General features: G+C 40.4%; 1 protein-coding gene across 3 annotated transcripts in view; it reads left to right on the top strand.

The window, feature by feature from the left end:
• The window catches only part of Hfm1 (helicase for meiosis 1), an 87,182-nt gene extending 79,578 nt beyond the window's left edge, over positions 1-7,604 (top strand). For all 3 annotated transcript variants that reach the window (XM_076546901.1, XM_076546900.1, XM_076546902.1), the window contains exons 36-39: positions 818-908; positions 4,956-5,067; positions 5,154-5,305; positions 7,063-7,604. In XM_076546901.1, the coding sequence (XP_076403016.1) occupies positions 818-908; positions 4,956-5,067; positions 5,154-5,305; positions 7,063-7,132 (425 nt within the window). In that variant the 3' untranslated portion in view covers positions 7,133-7,604. The remainder of the gene's footprint in view (positions 1-817; positions 909-4,955; positions 5,068-5,153; positions 5,306-7,062) is intronic.
• The last annotated feature ends 14,437 nt before the right edge of the window (positions 7,605-22,041 follow it).

The following is a 22,041-nucleotide window of genomic DNA, read 5'->3' as shown; positions in this document are numbered from 1 at the left end:
CAATTATATGTGGAGCATTGAGAATACTGATTAAGTTTCAATTTGGTCATACACTTGAATTTTAAAAAATAAGTAAATAGTATTGACTTTAAGACCTTTAAGTACAGTGGCTGATAAACTAACGTATGTGTTTCATAGTTTTATTTTCTTAGCTTTTGGCCCTTATATTCTCTATGTAAATCAGTTTTGATTATTGAGAATTAGCCATTGTGTTGGTTAGTTTTTGTCAACTTTACACAGACTAGAGTCATCCAGGAAGAGGGATCCTCAGTTGAGAAAAAGCTTCCATCGGATTAGTCTTTGGACAAGTCTGTGGGGGCGTTTTCTCAATGACTGATGTGGGCGGGCCATCCTGTGGGCAGTACCATCCCTGTGAAGGCAAATGCCAACCGAATAAGTCGTAGGCAGCAACCCAGTAAGCAGCACTCCTCCATGGTCTGTGCTTCAGTCCCCACCCCCAGGTTCCTGCCCGGATGTCCTCATGATGATAAGCTGTAAGTTGAAATAAACCCTTTCCTCCCCAGGTTGCTTTTGATGTTTCATCACAGCAATCAAAAGCAAACTGGGACATCCTTTTCTTTTTTTCTTTGTTATGGCTTCACCAACTGGATTGTGAGCTCATGTCCCGATTTCTGAGTTCTAGGAAAGCTGAATGCGGTCCTCATTCCTGCATAGAAAGCATTTCACCCACTGACCTCCGCAGCCCTCCCACGTCTTTCTTAACTAATCCTAGCTTGAGAGATCCCTTGTAAAACTTGTACCACACTTCCATTAACTGTGAACTAGCATTTCATTTCAAAATGTTCTCTCTTCTCAGGATTTGAAGACACTTGTCGTTCAAGTCCCAGGGGAAGTAAGCTACCCTTCCAAAAGTCAAGCAGCAAATTCCAAAGAGAAATCTCAAACAGGCAAGCTTCAGAACTTTGGTCTATAAATCTTAGAACTTTGCATTCTCTTGAAACGTAATTGGAAATTGGGTTTAACTCTCCAGCTGTCAGAGAAGCATTATTGCGTCAACCAACCTAACCTCTGCTGACATTAGAGGTCTCTCCAAGTGCTGCTGTCAGACCACTTTCATCAAGACCATCCGCAGTGCTTACTAAAGACGATGAGTTCTTGGCCCACGTCAGACCTAAGCAGTCACGGTCTCTGGGGTGGAGTCCAGGAACTTCATATTCTAAAACAAGTGAGAAAGAGGCAAATAGACGTTCTCTCTAGGTTTAAATTGTTTTAAACAAAAGGACATAGGGCTTAAAAGGGCGGGCCATGCACAAGGATCATTGAGGTCTGTTTTGTGTGGCTGCAGAGTAAGGATGAAATTGCTGAGTCTGAGTGTAAGGGTCTTGAATGCCGCAGTCAGTACCACATCTAAGAGGACAAGATTCACAAACTCAAGGCCATCAGGATTCAGGGACCAAGACTAATTGTGAAATGTCCCATAAAGGGAAACCATGGGCTGGAGAGATGGCTCAGCAGTTAAGAGCACTAGCTGCTCTTCCAGAGGTCCTGAGTTCAATTCCCAGCAACCACATGGTGGCTCACAACCATCTGTAATGAGATCCGGTGCCCTCTTCTGACTGCAGACAGAACACTGTATACGTAATAAATAAATAAAAATCTTAAAAAAAAAAAAAAAAAGGGAAACCACACTAAGCTCCAGCTAGTTATTGCTATATGAAATACAGGTTTAGTGTTGGCAGACATTGTGATTTTCCAAGGAAAGTTAGGAATGTAACATTTATGTGGCATTTCATAATTTTAAACTTTTGGCATCTAGTTCAAAGAAATTAGTGTACTTGACATCACCTCCATCAAAGTTCAACAGGGATCTCTATAGGCTAGAGTTAGCTTAGGAGTCTCCAGTGGTTCCCCTCCATGACAGATGATACAGACATTCAATTTAATCATAAAAGAATTATTCCAGCAGCAGATGAAGAGTGAATCATAGAGGATAGGACCATCAGAAGTATTGTGGCCAATAAAAAAGACAGAACATGGTGAGACCTAACCTGGGCAGAGATGATGGGGAAAAGAGATTAGAGTTGGACTTTTCACACATCTCAGAGATGTTCCTGTGAGATGGTTGACTGAGTAAGTATTTGTCACCAAGCCAGATGACCTGAGCTTGACCTTCAAAATCCGAATATTGGAAGGACAGAGACAACTTCGACAACTTGTCCTTTGACCTCCATACCTGTGCCTACGTGTGTACACACACACACACACACACACACACACACAAAGTAAATGTAAAAAATTAATTTTAAAGATGAGAGTTTTAAAATCTCAGCGATAAATTCCATTCAGTTTGATAATTAATAGAATATGATAATGGAGGTGAGGAAAGAATACATTGCAGCTAGTTATATGGAAATATTATCTGAGAATACAGGAACCATAGATTTGGAAAAGAAAAAAATCATCTCAGAAAAGGTCAATTCAAAAGTTTTGTCAAAGTGCAAAGTGCATTTGGAAATACTGCACTTGATTAGAAATCAAGACAGGAGAGGAATTTTGGCCAACAGACAAGAAATGCTGGCAGCCCTTTATTTAGGGTTCAGTATTTTATATAAATAATCACTTACTGATTATGAGCATCAGTACTACAGGACCATTGGTTCCAGAGACCTGCAGATGTTGGCTTTGTTTACATGCTGTTCCGTTTTTCTGCCACTGGGCCTTAGACCAGTGCTCTCACACCATCGAGTCTCTCACAAGTCTGCCAAGACTGCTCCACGAGCTGGGAGCTTATCCTCCCTAAGATGCTCTGGGTTTGGATCTCCCAGACTATCTAACATCTTTAAAAAGTTGTCCTTTATCCCTTTCATTTATTGATTCTAAGTTTGAGTCTGATAAAATAAGCAGATAGAAATAGCAAAAGAAATAGAAGAAAAAAAACAGCATGAAAACTGTTTTCTGCCCCACACATTAAGAAAAAAAAAGCTACAAATAATTTTGGAATAATTTAGAAGATAAATGGTTTAAAATGTGTGCTCACAAGAAGCCTGTGATAAACGGTATCAGAAGTTGCTCCAGGGGAGAAGGCCCATGAGAGCTGAGGACCTGGGATGCAAGGCTGCTTGCTTTTCCTCTAATGCCCCCTTCACTCTCTTTGTTCTTTTCTATGTACATAATACTTGTTAATCAAAACTACAAAGATACAGTCAGCTTATATGACTTTTCCTACTGTATGCACTGTTCATTGCTCTTTACATGGCTATCAATTTTAGTCTTTAAATGACATCTTAATTGTCGCCCACTCAGCAAGGCATGGATGACCATCTTTCAAAATTAGGTATATGTTTCCACACTGCTGTTTCCCATGATATTACTCAGACAATTTTCTCACAAGCTTCAGAACCTATAATTGTACATATAACTATATAAACACATATAATGTATGTATGTGTGCAGATGCTTGTACACATTGTATGTGTGTGTCTGTGGAAGCCAAAGGACAATCTTGGGTCTCATACCTCGGTGCAGTACATCATTTTATTATTAATATAATTCTATTTGTTTGTTTGTTTTTATTTATTTCTGTGTATCTATGTGAGCATATATGCACAAGTAGGGAAGGAATATGTTAAGCACATACAGGCCAGAAGAGGGCATTGGGTATCCTCCTCTATCACTCTCCATCTATTTCTTTGAAGTGCGTCTCTCCCTGAGCCTGAGGCTCATGTTTTCTTGGCTAGACTGGGAGTCAGCAAGCACCTGTGAGCCTTCTACAACTGCCCTGCTCAGAGCTGGAGTCAGGTGTGGAGGGACACCTGGCTTGTTCTGTGGGTGCTGGGATTGTAACTCCAGTCCTTGGGACTTCACGCTTCAATGTTGAACCATCTCTCTGGTCTGTTTTGTTTGGGGGTTTTTTGAAGGGAGGGGATTCAAGGCAGATTTGTAGTCCTGGCTGTCCTGGAACTCGTTCTATAGACAGTCTGACCTTGAACTCAGGGATCTGCCTGCCTCTGCCTCCCAAGTACTGGGATTAAAGGCGTGCACCACCACCACCTCCACCACCACCACCACCACCACCACCACCACCACCACCACCACCACCCACCTTTTTTGAATTTTTATTGTTTTATGTTTTGTTTTTTGAGACAGGATATCTCACTGGTCTGGATCTCTCCAAGTAGGCTAGGCTGGCTCCCATAATCCACCTATCTCCATCTCCCCAACACGGTTACAAGTATGCACCATGACACTGATCTGTTTTTAACAGGGTTCTAGAGCTCAAACTCAGGTCTAAGTGCTTACAATCCAAGCACTTTATCAACTAAACTATTTTTCCAGCTGTGACTTTTATTTTCGCATATGGTCTATTTCTGTGTTAGATAATACCTCACTTTTGGCTTGTTTACCACTTTGTATCTACTTCTAGCTAATATATGGCATATAATAGTAAATAATAAATGTATTCTAATCTATGAATTTAATAAATGTTGTGAAGTCTAGTACGTAGTTGTATGAAGGAAGATGGTAATTATGTGAATCCAGAATACAGAAAGGAGGATCAAGGTTAAGCAATGGAGTTTAGAAAAGATTTACAGGTTTCTAGGTCATAGAAAATTAAGCATAACATTGAATCCTAAAATTGTTGAGTGATTACTTATTAAAATAGGACTCCTACTAATGTTGAATATGCAAATTGAATTTGTTCTTAAGGAAAGAAAACGGCCAGGTGTGGTCCTAGCACACCTCTGTGAGTTGAGGCCAGCCTGGTCTACATAGTGAGTTCCAGGACAGCCAGGGCTACATAGTGAGACCCTGTTTCAAAGAGAACAACGAGGAGGAGGAAGAGAAGGAAGAAAGAAAATATACCAAGTTCTCAAAGAGTATAGGAAACAATGTCAACTTTTGTGTAATAAATATAAGCTTAATATTCTCTATAGAGTATTAATGTAGAAGAGTTTGTTTTTCATATTTCATAAATAATTTATTTTAATTTTTAGTTTTGTTTCATCACATGAAAAGCCAGATATTTATCCATCAGATTGTGCCATGTCCAAGTTTGGTCCATCTCTTGTGGCAGAGTTACCTCAACAAACTGGAAACGAAAATCTTGTAAGCCATGTACTTTTTGTTTTTATTTTAAATTTTGCTTGAATACTTAACTTTTAGTAGTTGCTGTTTTTTACATTAAAACATAGGTAAATTTACAAGAGAGAAAACAGCTAACTCTCTCACCAGTGATTGAGAGGGTATGCTTTACCCACTCTAAGAAAACACAACAGTCCCTCAATTTTAAGGAAGTGGATATTTTTATTGGAAACAGTGACTCTAAAAAGGAAATTGATCTCAGGTAAGAACATTTCAAGGCTTTATGAGCAAAAATTTTTATAAAGAAATTCACATTCTTTTTTGGTTCATTTTAAAGATGTGTGTGTGTGTGTGTGTGTGTGTGTGTGTGTGTGTGTGTGTGTGTGTTGGGGGGGTGTTTGCAAGTGAGTGCAGGAGTTGGGTCCTTCTGGGGCTGGGGTTACAGGCAGTTGTGAACTGTCTGGTGTGGGTGATGGCATTGAATGCTGGTCTTTTGGAAAAGTAGTGCATGTTCTTAACCACTGAACTATTTCTCCAGACCTTTCTTTGTTCGTTTTAAAGATCAAAGACACCTTTTACTTACTTAAAGCATGGCAATTTTAGATCTCCTGAGAACTGAGATTCTTAGAGCCATGAAGAGCAGATAGACTAATTTTTAAAACCTATAGTTTAATGCTATTAACTGTAAAACACTGAGTTGATAAAGCTGCTTTTACTCATTTGAGTGCAGTATGTTTTATTGACAGTATAAGCTGTAATGTCATTGGAGAAATACAAATGACATCAGCTAACTTACAGAAGTTCAGCTATTTCACAGTTCAACAGGTTCAATGTCACAGTCGTAATAAATCTAATCAGTGCCTTCACTGCTGGCTATTTTTTTTATTAAATTTTTTATTTATTTTACATACCAACCTCTTCTCTTCCCATTCCCAACCTCCACCTCCTTTCTATTCCCCCCATACACTCGTCCTCAGTTCAGAAAGGAGCAGGCCTCCCATGGGAGTCAACAGAGCATGTCATATCATGTTGAAGCAGGACCAAGCTCCTCCCCCTGCGTCAAGGCTGGGCAAGGCATCCCTGCTTGGCAGATAGGTTCCAAAAAGCCAGCTTGTGTGCCAGGGACAGGTCCTGATCCCACTGCTAGGAGCCCCACAAACAGACCAAGCTACACAACTGTCACACACATGCAGAGGGCCTAGGTCGGTCCCATGCAGGCTCCCCGGCTGTCAGTCCCGAGTCCATGGGCTCCCACTAGCTCAGGTCAGCTGTCTCTGTGGTTTTCCCCATCATGACCTTGACCCCTCTTGCTCATGTGATCACTCCTTCCTCTCTTTGACTGGGTTCCAGGAGCTCAGCCCAGTGTTTGGCCGTGGATCTCTGCATCTACTTCCAGCAGTTACTGGATGGAGGGTAGTCAGCAATCTGATAACAGGAGAAGGGCAGTTCAGGCACCCTCTCCACTGTTGCTAGAAGTCTTAGCTGGGGTCATCCTTATGGATTCCTGGGATTTTCTCTGGCACCAGGTTTCTCCCTAACCCCATAATAGCTCCCTCTATCAAGATACCTCTTTTATTGCTCTCCTCCTTCGTCCTACCCCAAGTGGACCATCCCATTCCCTCATGTCCCCCACCACCACCCAAGTTTACCCAGGAGATCTCATCCATTTCCCCTTCCCAGGGAAATCCATGTGTCTCTCTTTGTTACCTAGCTGCTGGCCATTTTTAAGAGGGGAACTCTGCAACAGTTTTTCTTTCCTTTAAGAGTCCAAGCTTAGAAACCTGCTTATGCTTTTTATTAAGTAGCATTACTTCCAACATATTTAAAGAAATAATCAGTTTACAGTCTCTTGTAAACTACCCACAGACAGGGTTTTCATACTAAGTATGTTTTTTGTATTAGCCTCACAGTAATCTTCAAGTTTACCTACACTGTAATGTTACATTATTTACTCTGTGTTTTAAAATAAGCTAGTTTACAAAAAAAAAAAATCACTTTTTCATTTGCTTTTTCCTCCAGTAAGTATTATCCTGATGATGCAGCTGAAGAAAGGAAGGCTCTTCTGGGAATATTTAATGGCATTTTCTAAAAAAAGAAAAGAAAGAAAAAAGAAACAATTATTTTGCTAATGAGCAAAGTATAAACATATCTAATCCTCCCAAATGCTTTTTGTTTTTAAAAATAATTGATAATCATTCAGAATTTTTCTCAAATTCGATTCACTTCTTGACTTTCTTACAACAAAATATATGAACTGATACATTTTTATTTCTCTTGTAACTTCTTGAAGAAAGTTTTGCTTCAGCAAACTGATAATTAAGTTATTATAAGTAATTTGTTATTAAACCAATTTTAATAGAAACTAAGATTTTTTTTATTTTCTTAAGAAAGGTATCTGAGAAAGCAAAACAATGCTGCCCGTAAATCTGCAGCTTCCTCATTCACACGGTCTCCTGTGCTCTGTTCTGTTGTTCTCACTCCTGGGTTTTCAAGAACCCAGTAGCTTTTGAAAATGTTATTTCACTTTGAGCAGTAATAAATGACATATTAATTGGTATGAATTATTGTTTTATTTACCTTGCTTTTCTTTTTTACGGTATTTTATTTATTTATGTGTCTATATATGATCCTACATGAGTTTATGTGTACCTTGTCAGTGCAGGAGCTCACAGAGGCCAGAGGAATGTGTCGGACCCCTGGAACTGGAGTTACAGGTGGGTGGTTGTGAGCAGTCATGTAGGGGCTGGGGACTGAGCCCGGGTTCTCCGCAAGAACAGGAGGCACTCTTAGCCGCCACTCTCTCTCTCCAGCCATGTTTCCCTGACTTTGCAGAGCCATGAGATCTAAAAACTGTTATTCTGCCTTTACTATAGCAAAAGATAGTTTCTATTTTTTACCGTAAGTCTCATCTCACGCGTATTTATTGAGAAGTAAGAATTTAGGCTAGTTTCTAATTTACTGTATAAATAATAGGTTAAGTGGAAACCACTTAAATTTTAGAACAGTGATTTGTCTCTGTGCATAAAGATTTAGAGGCCAGAGAAGGAAAGAAGAGGAGCTTGTTAGTGAAATGATTATTGTCACTACTAACAAACATTATTAGGAATATGTACTATACCTCCCTCAAAAGCCTAGAACAAAGCTAAGAAGTCTGTCTTCTGTTAAGGAAGTCTGCCTGCCTTTATGATTGGTGTCTCTGTATCTGAACCCATCATACACAATCTTTAAAGATTCTTCAGATCTATTAAAATGAAAAATGGACACACTAAAACATGTTTATCTTCTTCTTTGGTACTAAAGAAATAACAATTCATTTCCGTGTGATCTGTTAAGTGAAAAGCACTGTATTTGGTCCTGCAAAGGATGAGGCCACTGTTTCTGTTCTTACAGAGTTTACACACTGGTAGAGACAGTGAGAGATGTAATAAAGTGCAGGCATGCCTCAGACCTCTAGCATAAAGTGAATCTCACAGTGAAGCAAGTTGTATTAATTTTTTGGTTTCCTGGTGAGTATAAAAGTTATGTTTATACTATGTTGTAGCCTATTATGTATACAATAGCATTAATATCTTTAAAAGCAGTGTGGGTATCTTAATTTAAAAATACTCTGTTGCTAAAAATGCTAACAATCATCTGAACTGTTGTGGGGTTGCATCACCTTCAGCTTACATGCAATGCAGTATCTGCAAAGGACAATAAAATAAAGGAAAATAAGGTGCAGTGTGCCCATAGAGGGAGCATACAGAGTGCATTGGAGCAGTGCATTGCAGTCACTTGGAGGGATTGTTTGTAGACAGGATGCTCTGCGACATACACAGAGTTTCTGACTTAGGTCTGGAGTGTTCCTAAGTGGTTTACATTTCCAACCAATTCCCTAAAGGCGCTGTGCTGAAGGTCCAGGGACCACACTGTAATCAAAGTCTTGGCTATGGAGTTAAGGAGGACTTCAGAGAGAAGTTAAAACTTGACTCTTAAAAAAAAATGGGTGGTACTTTGTTGAGGGAAAATATAAGAAATGGATATTCTAGAAAGAGGTAACAGTCTAAGCAAAGATCCAAGGAGGAAAGGATCTGTTTGGAGAATAGTGAATCAATTTTTTTTAACATATGTTAATGCTGTAGAGGTTTAGACTGTAACAATGCCAGACTGTGCAGGTCATGAAATGAAGCCTAGGTTTAATCAGTAGACTAAGTTTCTCAAATTTGCATTATCATAAAAAGCATGTGTAGTATATTAAATATACAAATTCATGGACCTTACCTGAGATCTAGTGATTCCCTCCAGTGGAGGGATTAGGGAATCCTGTAGATTAAATCAACATGTCAAATGATTTTTTTTGGGGGGGAGGTTAGAGACAGGGTTTTTCTGTGTAGCCCTGGATGTCCTAGAACTTGCTGTGTAGACCAGGCTGGCCTGCTTCTGACTCCCAAGTGCTGGGATTAAAGGCATGTGCCACCATCACCTGGCACAAATGATACTTAAAATCAGGTCAGTTAGGGAAATCTCACATTAAATTCTTATCTTAAGTAATAAAAACCAATGTCAAGCTGGCAGTGTTATAGCTATGCATCATTTTACAAGTTTCCTGGACAAGTGTTACTGTGTTAAGTATGTGTAATTCCAACAGAAAACCAGCTATATATACTAACCCCTTAGAGGAGACCAATTACTGCTGTTCTTTTCATAAAATGAATAATCACCCTAAATATTCCTATTTACAAGTTAGATTTTGTTTATTAATTGAATGAGCCATATGTTAGAGCTGTTAATAAAATCTCTTTGTGGGGCTGGAGACAGCTTGGTGGTTAAGAGCCCTGGCTACTCTTGCAGAGGACCCACGTTTGGTTCCCAGCACTTACATGGCAGCTCACAACCATCTCTAACTCCAGTTCCAAGGGACCCAACAACCTGTTCTGCCTCCACGGGTATTGCACACATGTGGTGTGCAGATATACACGCAGGCAAAAAACCCATACACATAAAAAATGATTAATTAAAAATCTCTTTTGAGAGCTAAATGTTTTCAAAAGTTTTCTCATTTGAGATGTTCCTCAGTGGGCTGTATTTTTCATCTTGTTAGCATAATGGCATCCATCTAACAGGTATGTTTTAAGAACTTAATAAGTCATTACATAAAAGCTTTTAGTTCAAAAAATGGATGCATAGTTTGTGTTCAGTAAGTGGTAGCTATTTGCACACACACACACACACACACACACACACACACACGTTTCTGAAAAACATTTTAAATCTTCTATTGAGCAGCGAGGTAGGAGGAGATAGTGGAATATTCCTTTGAATTACATAAGGACTTGAGAACAAACCTTCAAGAGATGTATCATCCATATAAAAATACTGTTCCTAAACCTCACTCCTGTACTTTCTGGTCCTTTCAGACATATCTCACTACCCATATCTGCTCCTCATCAACACTATTAGTTGGTGTGTAATCACAACATATAAATCATTATTATTAGCGTAAGTAAAATGTAATTACAAAAGAGTTCTGGAAATTCTATTCTAGAACCAAAGAACTTGAATTGTTCATTGTTGTAAATTTTGGCTTGATTTACTCCTCAGTAGAATCACTTCTTTGTTCTGAGCCTATTTCTAGTAAATATCCTCATCAGGCATAGTAGGAAACACTCTTTGAAAGGCCTGAGGCCGTAGGGTCATATTTACCTATGGAGTTGTGGATTCTAACCGGTGTCTGCAATGAAGACATTTGCTCCCATGGGGATATAAAGGTGCCAGCGAAGAAGTTAGGGCAAGGAAGAGTGGGGCACAGCATCCAACAACATAGTCAAGCTGGGACTCTCCTTAGGCTGTGGTCAGCAGGGCAAAGCAAACACCCTTTATGAAGGGGAGCCAGTAGATGGGAAAGCCAGGCCTCAGTCAGAATTTGAATGTTAACAAGGTTTAAAGTGTAAGGAACTCCTATATATGAAAGGAAGGAGGCAATATCAGAATTTTAAGAGAATCTATTCCAAAAGACATAATTCAGAGTGATGATTATTCCTATTTTCTGCACGTTTCCTTCTTTGTTATTTTCTTTTGAGGCAGCGTCTCACTATGTAGCCCTGGCTGTCCTGGAACTCGCTCTATAGCAGGCCTTGAACTCAGAGATCCGCCTGCCTCTGCCTTCCTAGTGCTGGGATTAAAGGCGTGCACCACTATGCCCTGCTTATGTTTCCTACTTACAGTATAATGACAGAGCTCTGTTTAATTGCCTTTCAGAGTAGGTATTCTTCACCAACTGTGTAATTACATTTAAAATTCTCGTGCATCAGCTGGGTGTGTAGTTTGAGGGGTACTCAAAGATCTAAGGGCTCTAGAGTTCTATTTTAATTAGCATAATAAAAGCAGATAATTCAGAAGAGTCATCTTTGTTTCAGTTTAAAAACCTTCCCCTAGCCTAATATATCCCTCAGTGAGCCTTACACACTTCAGCAAAACCCCATAGAAACACCGGGTGGTGGTGGTACACACCTTTAATCCCAGCACTCTGGAGGCAGGCAGATCTCTGGCTTTGAGGGCAGCCTAGTCTACAGAGCAAGTTCTAGGACAGCCAGGGCTACACAGAGAAACCTGTCTTGAAAAACCAACCAAACAAACAAACGAACAAACAAAAAACCACAGAAACAAACAAAAACCTCATACTTGTTCATTCCAAATGATTTAGAAAAAAATGTACATTAGCTGGTATTTGCACATACATGTTAGAACTATAATTTTTTATTTAATAAAAGGAATTAGGGTGCTGGAGAGATATTTAGTGCACTGGCTGTTCTTCCTGGGTTCAGTTCCCAGCACCCACATGGTGGCTCACAACCCTCGGTGACTTCAGTTCTAGGAATCCAGTGCCCTCTTTTGGTCTCTGTAGGTATGTATGCATGAGGTACACAGACATATGTGCAGGCAAAATACTCATGCACATAAAATAATAATTTTAATAATAAAGGAGTTATAGTTGATTATGTTGCCTCTTTATGACAGCAGACGGTTGCCGGCCTTTAGGAACTGCATACACAATAGCGTTATTGTAGTTTGGTTTCTTTTGTTTTGTGAGCTTCTGTTGTGATCAGTTTGGAAAATGAAAGCCTTTTACCAGTTAGAAATTAGAACTTTACCCTTACATCTACCCTGGGGATTTAATCCAGGGCCTTGGGCCTTCCAAGCAGGCTCTGTACCACCAAGCTTTATCTCCAAAACAGAAACATTGCCTTTAGCCCAAATAATTTTACTACTATTTTTTATTTTTAAAAAAAACTTACCAAAATTTTTAAACAACCAATTTTAATGAGTTTTGCTTATAAAAATATTTTTATTCTTTTTACCATTAGCTGATATAATTCTAAGTAAGGGAAATAATTGAATGGTGCCATAAATGACACTTAGAAACTGTAGTTCAAAGCTTCAATTTAGGTGAGAAAGAATCCTTCAAAACACTAAATTATTTGTCCCTGGATTCTTAGCAAATAACTGGTAGGCCAGAACTGGAAGTCAGGTTGGTTCCACACTTTTTTAACTTTAGATCCTAATAGTAAGGCTTTTATAGCTCAATGCTCACATTTACAAACTCGGTCTGAAATGTAAAATGTAAATGTAAAATGAACTCTTCAGCTGTGTTGTCCTAAAAGTGTGAGGGGATTGTTTTCTAGCTGTGACCTCTAATAAGTCCATTCTAGACACAGTTTTGTCTGTAACCCAAGCTGTGTTTACAGCTTTGAGGTTCAGACATATATTATATTATATTATATTATATTATATTATATTATATTATATTATATTATATTATATTATATTATATTATATTATATTATATTATATTATATTATATTATATTATATATAAGTATTTGCATATTTGAATGTATTTGATATGCTTTATTTGAAAACAGACAAACATCTTACTTTTCTTTTATTCAGTAAATACTAGTTAAACAGCTACTATACATTAGGCTAGACAAAACTGGGACTTGGACAGCTAGAACATACCTGGGCTTTCTCAAAAACTGTGAATGTGTCAAACGCCAGGCAGGAGACTATCCAGACCTGGCTAACTATGCTTCAGGGTTTGGAGTGGGTGCCAGGATCACCTGGAAGCTCAAATGGCATTGATAACAAGATGGCTGTAGCTATGTCAAGCTGAACCCTGCAGTCCTAGAAAGATGAATATGACCTGGTCATCAGTAATAGGTGACTGATCAAAATGTGATAAAGATATGGGTGATGTTATCAAGAGTTTGTTTTTGTTTTTTCAAGATAGGGTTTCTCTGTGTAGCTCTGGCTGTCCTGGGACTCACTATGTAGACCAGGTTGGCCTTGAACTCACAGAGATCTACCTGCCTCTGCCTCCAGAGTACTGGCATCAAAGGCGTGCACCACCACCACCTGGCTAAGAGTTTTTTTAAATCGACATTATGCCCATCAAATTTTATTACCAATGTTTTCTGATTTAAAGTTTTTGTTCTAGATTCTTATAAGAGGTATGTCTGGACTTCTTAAGAAGACACTGTACAGACATGGCCAGTTTTTACAAGTAGCAAAGCTGCATAGTCTCTAGACAATGGAGTGTAAAGGGCATTAGAAGACAGAGTAAATAGGAACAAGAGGTCACTGAGGGACAGATTGACAGATAAGGGAAGAGACTGAAAACAAATGAGGCATACTCATTTAGCAGGCTGGCAGTACATCATGGAAATACATTGTTTAATAATAGTTGAAGTTTAAGCAAAAATTATATAAATATAAAGTGTATAAAGAAAATTTTACTTTTTATTTAAGAAATTTTATACATTTTGATCATGTTTTCCTTGCTCCCTCAACTCCTTGTAGAACTGCCTCACCTCCTAACTCTCTCTCTCTCTCTCTCTCTCTCTCTCTCTCTCTCCTCCAACCCTTCCCTCACTTTCTCTTAAAAAACCCACAAAAGACAAAAGTAAAAAAGCAAGCAAAAGAACAATAAGACAGAAATGCTAAAACAAAAGTCTAAGAAGCAAAACACGGAGTTCTTTTTATGTTGGGACTAATCCTGGCCATGGGGCCTGCCCTGGAGTGTAATTGGTATTCTCAGTGATACTCTGGGAGAGAACTGATTTTCTCTTTGCAAGCAGGTCTCAATTACAATTAGCTTCTTGGTTAGGCATGGGACCCTGGGCTGTGTCCATTTCCCCGTCTCAGCTGGGACCCCATCTGCCTTGAACCTGTGTAGGTCTTGTGCCTGCTGCAAGTGAGTCCACATGTGCCTCAGTCATGACACTGTTCCTTGGAAACACCAACCGTTACCTCTGGCTTACAGCATTTCTGCCTTCTCTTCTGCACAGATCCCTGTTCCTTAAGGGGAGGGTTTTGGTGAAAAGAAAATCCCATTTAGGACTGGGTGTTCCAAAATCTCTCCATCTCTGCACATTGTCCAGTCGTGGGTCTCTGTGTTAGCTCCTGCCTGCTGCAAGAAGAAGCCTCTCAGATGTGGGCTGAGTGAGACACTGCGAATATAGCAGAACATCATTTAGGAGTTGGTTTATTGCTCTGTTCCCTTGGCAGAATACTAGTGTTAGGTTTTTCCCTAGGCCCATGGCCTACTGAGTTTCAGGTTTGGGTCACTTTAGCAGTGTCAGGAATGGCTCCATTTCATGGAGTTGGCTCTAAACCAATCGGTGGTCAGTTACTCCCATGAAATCTGTGCACTGTTGCACCAGTATGCCAGTATTACACTATTGGTGCACTCTTACACCTGTGTATAACAGGTGGGTTCATAGCTAGGTATAGTGGTGATTATCTTATGTAGTTAGGCAGAACCTCAGCTTCTCCATGTTCAATGACATACATAGTGTTGTCTTCAGCAGCGGGGCCTTTCCTTCAGATCTTAGCAGCTACAGCTTTGGCAAGAGCCTATGGTGTTTAGGAGGTCCCATGGAATGCCTTTGGCCAACAATGTGTAATCCATCCCTGGAACTGGAGGTTTTACTTGGTGACAAAGATATTTAGTTAGGGCATCTCTCCATTATATGGTGACCCATATAGATTCCTTTCATATATGCATATATTTTAGGCAGCTTCTATAATAGTAAGTAATGCCCTTTAGCATTTGTTTTCCCCCCATGTCCCCTCTTTTACCTCCCCCCCCCCAGTTTAATCCCCCTAGTTTCCCCTTTATCATCCAGAAAAACTGTATCCTATTTCCCCTTCCTTAGAAGAGCCTCTCTTCTCTCTGGTCCCTTACTAGGTTCCTAACCTCTGTGGTTATTCAGATTGTATTGTAGCACACATATAGAAAACTTAAAACAACATTACATAAGGGGGGGGAACATATGATATTTTTCTTTTGGGGTTTGAATTCCATAGGATGACTTTGTCTAGCTCCATTCATTTACTTGAAATTTTCATTTTTCTTAGTAACACTGTGTAAATACACTGCATCTTCATTATCTGTTCACCAGTTTATGAACACCAGCTTTTTCCAGTTTGTGGCTATCGAGTGGCGTAGGAGTGATATAGCATGGAGCTCGGCCTGTTGAGTTCAAGGGGCGGGGCTGCAGTGCCCTCGTAGAATGCTGTGTGTCCTGCCCGAGCACAGTGGTGCAGTTGCCATTTACAAGGAGACAGATGCTACGAGCGGGCTGGGGTAGAGCTCTCCATGCCCCACTCATTGGTCACCAAGCCTGTGGACTTTTGGGACTGTCTGTCAAAACTAGAACACATACCTCCGTGGGCAGTAGCACAGCCAGATGAGGACAGGTGGTCGCTCTGGAGTGTATGTGACATCTCGGTGGAATGGGCAGTTTAGGCCATAATTCTGGAGAGATACCATTGCAGCCAGAAGCTTTCCTGTGTCCTGCAGCCTGCTGGTCCCGAGGAAACACACAGAGGCTTACACTACTCGCAAACTGTTAGCCTAGGCCTCAGGCTTATCATTAACTAGCTCTTCCAACTTAACTCAATCCATTTCTATTAATCTATGTTTTGCCACGTGACTTTGTGGCATTACCTGTGTTCCATTACGTCTTGCTCCCCCGACAGCGCTCAGCTTCTCCTCACTCTGCCTTCCTTCCACCTGTATCTTTAGTTGGATTCCCCACTTGGCTCTATTCTGTCTTGCCATAGGCCATAGCAGCTTCTTTATTAACCAGTGGTAGCAACACATATTCACAGCGTACAGAAAGACCATCCCACAGCATACCATCCTGAATGTCCTAACCCTAGACATGGAAATCTAGAGATCAAAATTCCAAAGGTCTAAAACCCAGAAATATCATAACCCTCAAATAATAATTGTGGAAAAAGCAATTTGAAGTTATTTAAATGACATACTTAAGGTATTAACATTTTGAAGAGGATTTATTTGTGAAACTTAGAAACATGACAGGATGCAACTTTACACAATAAAATAATAGTAGTTTATGTTTTTTCCAAGTGTAAATACAAAGATGTATTTGTGATAACTATACAGATGTAACTGTTAGGAGCACGTTCATAGTATTCATAAAGGAACTGGACAAAAAATGAAATATATATGCATATCAGTATGTTTGGTGGCTATGTGCACCCTGCTTTTATGTGGCCCTGGGAAATACCTCGGGCAGCTACGGTATCCCAGTAGGATTCATCAAGCCGAGGAGTCACCACTGCATATGCTGAACTCCATGGAGCCAAGGTCTGGGGAATTTCCTCTCCCACAAGTGTGAAAACAGGACATGTCTTCATTTATTTCATTTATTAAGCTTTTACATTTTTATGTATGCAAACAGTGCTTACACACAAAGCCATCATTGTTGTGATAACATGCTCTTATTGAGTCAAATTTGCAAAGGAAGTAAATTAAAACTCTGAAAGTCTTTCACAGCATTCCTCCAGTATTAGAAATGATGTAAAAGTGAAATACAGAGCACAGCAAATTACAAAAATGAATGCTGACAGAATAGTGGGAACAGAGTTTAAAAGAAAAACCTGAAATCTGAAAAAGTGTATAGCTGGTTGTGGTGGCACACACCTTTAATTCCAGCACTCAGGAGGCAGAGGCAGGTGGATCTCTGTGAGTTCAAGGCCAGCCTGGTCTACACAATGAATCCCAGTACAGGCAGGGCTACTCAGAGAAACCGTGTCTCAGAAAACAAAAAGTGTGTTACAAAAATAGGTTATGGACAATAATAAGGGTGTTAAGAGCTGGCCAGCTTCCAAGTTCAGCTATACTTTGGAGCCTTGTGTTTCTGCTTTTCTTCATTCAGGGTGTGACTTCTTGCAGAAAACACTCACATTTTCTTCCTATGTACCCCTCTCCTTTGAAATCCTGTAATGATTTCATTTGCACCAAATGAGACTTCCATATTGAATGTCCCATCTGTGCATGCATTTACATATGGCCATGTTTGGCTGTGAAGAACTCCGTTCTGCATGTGCTGGAATGTAGACCACAGACTTGGCAGAAACTATACTTGAGACAAAAAATAACACCCTTCACTGGCTTCTCTGGACAAATATTACTTTAATTTACTTAAAGTTCCTGGAATGTCATCAGCTGAGAGGAACATCAATGCAGACAAATAAAGTTTTTGTTGTGGAGATGACCAATCTCCTCCCTAGGATCCAGCTTTTCACCCTCATGTAGCCGTTCTTCCTCTGCCCCCAGAGGAACTGGAGTCTTCAGGATTCCCAGTGTCAGCATTTCAACATTTTAAATTTTCTGGAGTATGACTTGGAAAGCATAATTGGGAGCCTCGAATTGGCTGAGGTTGTTTCCCAACATCTAGTATGATGGGGACTTGAAATAGCATTTAAAATGTAACCTTTCTTGTGTGTTAGTAGTCTTGATGGTGCTATTGAAGTGAGGAATTCACAGCACATGTGCAGGTCACCGGACGTGCAGGAACCAGTTCTCTTCTTCCAGCACGTGTGTCTCAGGGGTCAATGGAGGTCACCGGCTCATGTGGTAAGCACGTTTACCCACTGAGACATCTTGCCACCTTGGAAGCCGGATATCAGCAAAAAAGTCTTTTAGAGGGCAAGTGGGGATCGTCTACCAACGTCTACGTCCTGCAGCTTCTCTGCTGTGTGAGCAGGAAGGAAAAGAAAGCGGTCTTCCTGGTGTTCTCTGCCATCACGTCACTTCGGCAACATCTGCTTTGACATGGAACTCTATACCACCTTTTCCTCACAATGTTCAGTCATATGTGACTTTTAGACCTCTCATCTGGGTATATGATATTATCTTAAGAAAAGTTTGAAAGCGAAACTTAAATTGTTACTATTTGACATCTATGTTATGAAGAATATGGCTGAATAAAGTTACTTGAACTTCTACTTTATCCTTAAATTAAACTTTAAAAAGAAAGGGATTAGCAGTTATTATTAGATTCTTAAGTTTAAAATTATGAACTTTCAATATATAAACTTTGAGATTTTCCCAATTGATTTCATTACTTCCTCTGTCTGTTCATTTTCCTGTACTGTCCATCAACTGTTTCCTACCCTTTGGGAATTTTCCTTAATTTTTGTTTGCATTATAATGTCATGTTTCTTTTATTTTACATGATATTAATTTCATTTTTCATATATAGTGAGGGCACACTGTGATAAGTTCATTTCACTACTTTCCACTTCCAAAATAACTTGTCCTTTGAAATTTTTGCCTCCTAGGATCTGTCAAAGACTTCACAGTCTACCTGGGAGAAATGTTTGCTTATTGCCCTGGATTTTCTACACCTACTATGATAGGTTTTGTTTTGTTTTGTTTTTCACTAAGAAAGAAGCTAAGAGAGGAAGAATTTATTTTGGCTTAGTTTCAGGAGTGTTCGTCCATGGTCCTTTGGCTCTGTGGCTTCTGGGTCCATGTACGGTACTGTGAAGCAACTCACCTCTTGGCAGACTAGTGGCAGAGGGTCCACGAGGAAGTCATGGGGGCAACATATACACACAAACCATGATGTCTGCATGAGACACCTTAGCAGAGTTGTCCATGTGGATGTGTGGGGAAAATGTGGTAGGGGGTGAGTAATCTAGGTAGGAAGTGGATATAAAAGAGAATAAAAGAATTTTCAGGCAATACAGAAATGTACAAAGGAGGTAAAACCACTCTTGATCCCAGGACTTGGTGATAATCATAACCCACCAAGATACACATGCACACACAAAGAGACATTATAAAGTAATACAAGTTGCATTTAATCTTTATTTAGCAATATAGTATGAATGTATTCATATAATCATTATTCATGCAGTACTTTTGTAGATATGCATAATTTACTGACCATCCTATTTACTTGTGTTTAATTATCTTGAGATTTTTATATAACCAGTGTTGCTATGGACACTGTTATAGATACAACTTGATTTTTCCTTTGCTGGAATGCACATTGCCATTTTGTTTTTTGTAGGTGTAGTGGTTTTAATAAGAATGGCCCCATAGGCGCATACATTTGACTGCCTAGTCACCACGGAGTGGAACTGTTTGAAAGGATTAGAAGGATTAGGAGGTGTGGCCTTGTGGGAGTAGGTAATGACTTGGAGGAAGTGTGTCACTCGGGGTGGGCTTTGAGATTTAAAAGCCCATGTCAGGCCTGGAGCTCTCTCTCTCTCTCTCTCTCTCTCTCTCTCTCTCTCTCTCTCTGTCTCTCCACTTGTGGATCAGGTTGTAGCTCTCAGCTACTTCTCCAGCACCATGCCCACCTGCCACTGTGCTCACTGCAGCCATGCTTTCAGCCAGGATGAAAATTGACTAAGCCATTGAAACTGTAATGTTTTCTTTTGTTGTTGTTGCTGTTTTGTTTTGAATTTTTTTTCCAGACAGGGTTTCCCTGTGTAGTTTTAGTGCCTGTCCTGGATCTCACTCTGTAGACCAGGCTGGCCTCGAACTCAGAGAGATCCACCTGCCTCTGCCTCCCGAGTGCTGGGATTAAAGGCATGCCACCACCGCCCGGCATAATAAGAGTCACGTTGGTCATGGTGTCTCTTCCCAGCAACAGGACAGTGACTAAGGTAGTAGGTCATACTAGCAAGGCCTTAGCCTCCCAAATGCTAAAATTACATACATTTGCCACCCAGCCAAACATTTACTCTTTTGAAACCAATTATCAAATTACTATTCATAAATGTATCATTTTCACATTCCTAGTATGATACTTGTGACTTTACAAGTTGTAAAGACTTTAGTGCTTGTTACAAAAGCTCAACAACCAGACTGACCGGTCTGTAAGGTCCAAAGGAAACTCCACTTCCCCAAAGTCTGGCGGTTAGACAAACTCCAGCATGCCTCAGGAACTTGTGAAGCCAGTTACCATGTACTAAAGGAGCCATTTCCCTCATAGTGGGAGGGACAAATGGCCATCTTTGGTGCCCGTTAGCTCTCTTGGGTAGCGAGGACCAGGTCAGGCAGCATGGAGCAGCTTGCAGTTGGTTCCCATCCCCCTTGGGCAGAACGGAGGCCAACAGCTGGATAAGAGGTGGTGTTTATTTCATTCTGTATCCGTGAGTGTATTATCCCCACTTTATATCTTAATAAATTCCTGAGATCCTTCTACAGACTCTTGTGTGTTCACATAACAAGTGGCGCCCAACGTGAGGCTGGCCTTGTCCTCCTCTCTCTGCTCCCTCTCACTCGCCCTCTCTCTTTCCCTCACCTCTGCCCCTGCTTCTCTCATGGCCAGGTCCAGTCTGCTCTTTTCTCCCTCTGCTCTTGACTCCTCTGCTCTCGACTCTGCCCAGATGCCTCTGGCATCCTCTGACATCTCTAATAACAACCTGCCCCTTAACCACACCATGAAGTCAGCTCATACACTAGCCATGCCTGTAATCTCAGCACTCAGGAGACCGAGGCAGGATACTCACCACAAGCTCAAAGACAGTCTGAGCTACATGGTAAGTTCCAGACCAGCCTCAGCTACATAGTAACAGTCTATCACAGCCCTCCTCCTGAAAAAACAACTATCAAAATCCAAATTACCTACATATTCTTAGCCATCCAAATACCCCGTTCTCAGCCACCAACCACTTACCCAGAACCCTTTCTGTTCATTGTTACGTAGAATGAAAGACTGAGAAACATGTTAATGCCAGTGCACAGTGGACATTTTAGCATTGTCTACAGCCATTCTTAACATCTGGGATTGAGGAAAACTGAAAGGAGGTGCCTAGAACTTCATCCTGTCTATATGAATTCCCTTCACAAAACATCGATGTTTTTTCACTATTTCCATCAGAATCCTAGCATTCAAAAGGCAAAGGCTTTAACTCCTAACAGGGGAAATGCTTGTATTTCTCAACCCTTCCTAAAGTGACTATTAATTTTTCTTAAGATTATAACTCTTTGGGTAGTCTTGTACCTTACATAGTTGAATGCAATTTCAAATGTCCTGACCAAGCCAAGTTCCAATGGACCAGCCAGAGCAGCCCAATGGAGTGAATTGAGTTATCACATTACATCAGTAAGACTTGAGAGGCAGAGGTCTGTTGCTCACACCTGCATGTGGAAGGGCCTTGGACAAGTCACTTAATTCCTTTAATTTGGGTCCACGAGGATAAGAATTTCAACTGGTTGCAGCTCCAGCTACTAGAGCAAATATTTCAACAAAAAATTATGAGTGAGCTGCCCAAGAAACAGGAACAATGAGTATAAATTCCTAACGCTTAGCAAATGCTCAGTGTGTGGTGACCACTATTGAGAAATGAAGGAGAAATAGAAGCAGACAGCTAGCAATTCCAAATGCCCTGGCTGTTGGAGGCTGCACTTAGGTGAGGCCAGTGTGAGTCTGTGATGTGGGGATTACTGTTGACAGAGGGATGTTGCAAGGCAGGCTGAGTATGCAGGGTCACCAACAGCCCCTCTGAATATGAAGCACCCATGTGGTTCTTAACAGTGGTGGGCTATAATCAGCTGATCAAGGCAAAGACTTAGATTAAGTTTCATCTACCTAGTAAATATCACCCAAGCCAAAAGCCACACTTCAGGAGGACTGCAAAATGCATGTCCCTTGATGCTACTGCGTGTCTAGGCTGAAGTCGCTCG

The sequence above is a fragment of the Peromyscus maniculatus genome, chromosome 10, assembly GCF_049852395.1.
Source record: "Peromyscus maniculatus bairdii isolate BWxNUB_F1_BW_parent chromosome 10, HU_Pman_BW_mat_3.1, whole genome shotgun sequence".
Lineage (NCBI taxonomy): Eukaryota > Metazoa > Chordata > Mammalia > Rodentia > Cricetidae > Peromyscus > Peromyscus maniculatus.
The sequence above is the reverse complement of the archived record's forward strand: the minus strand, read 5'-3'. Positions and strand labels throughout refer to the sequence as shown.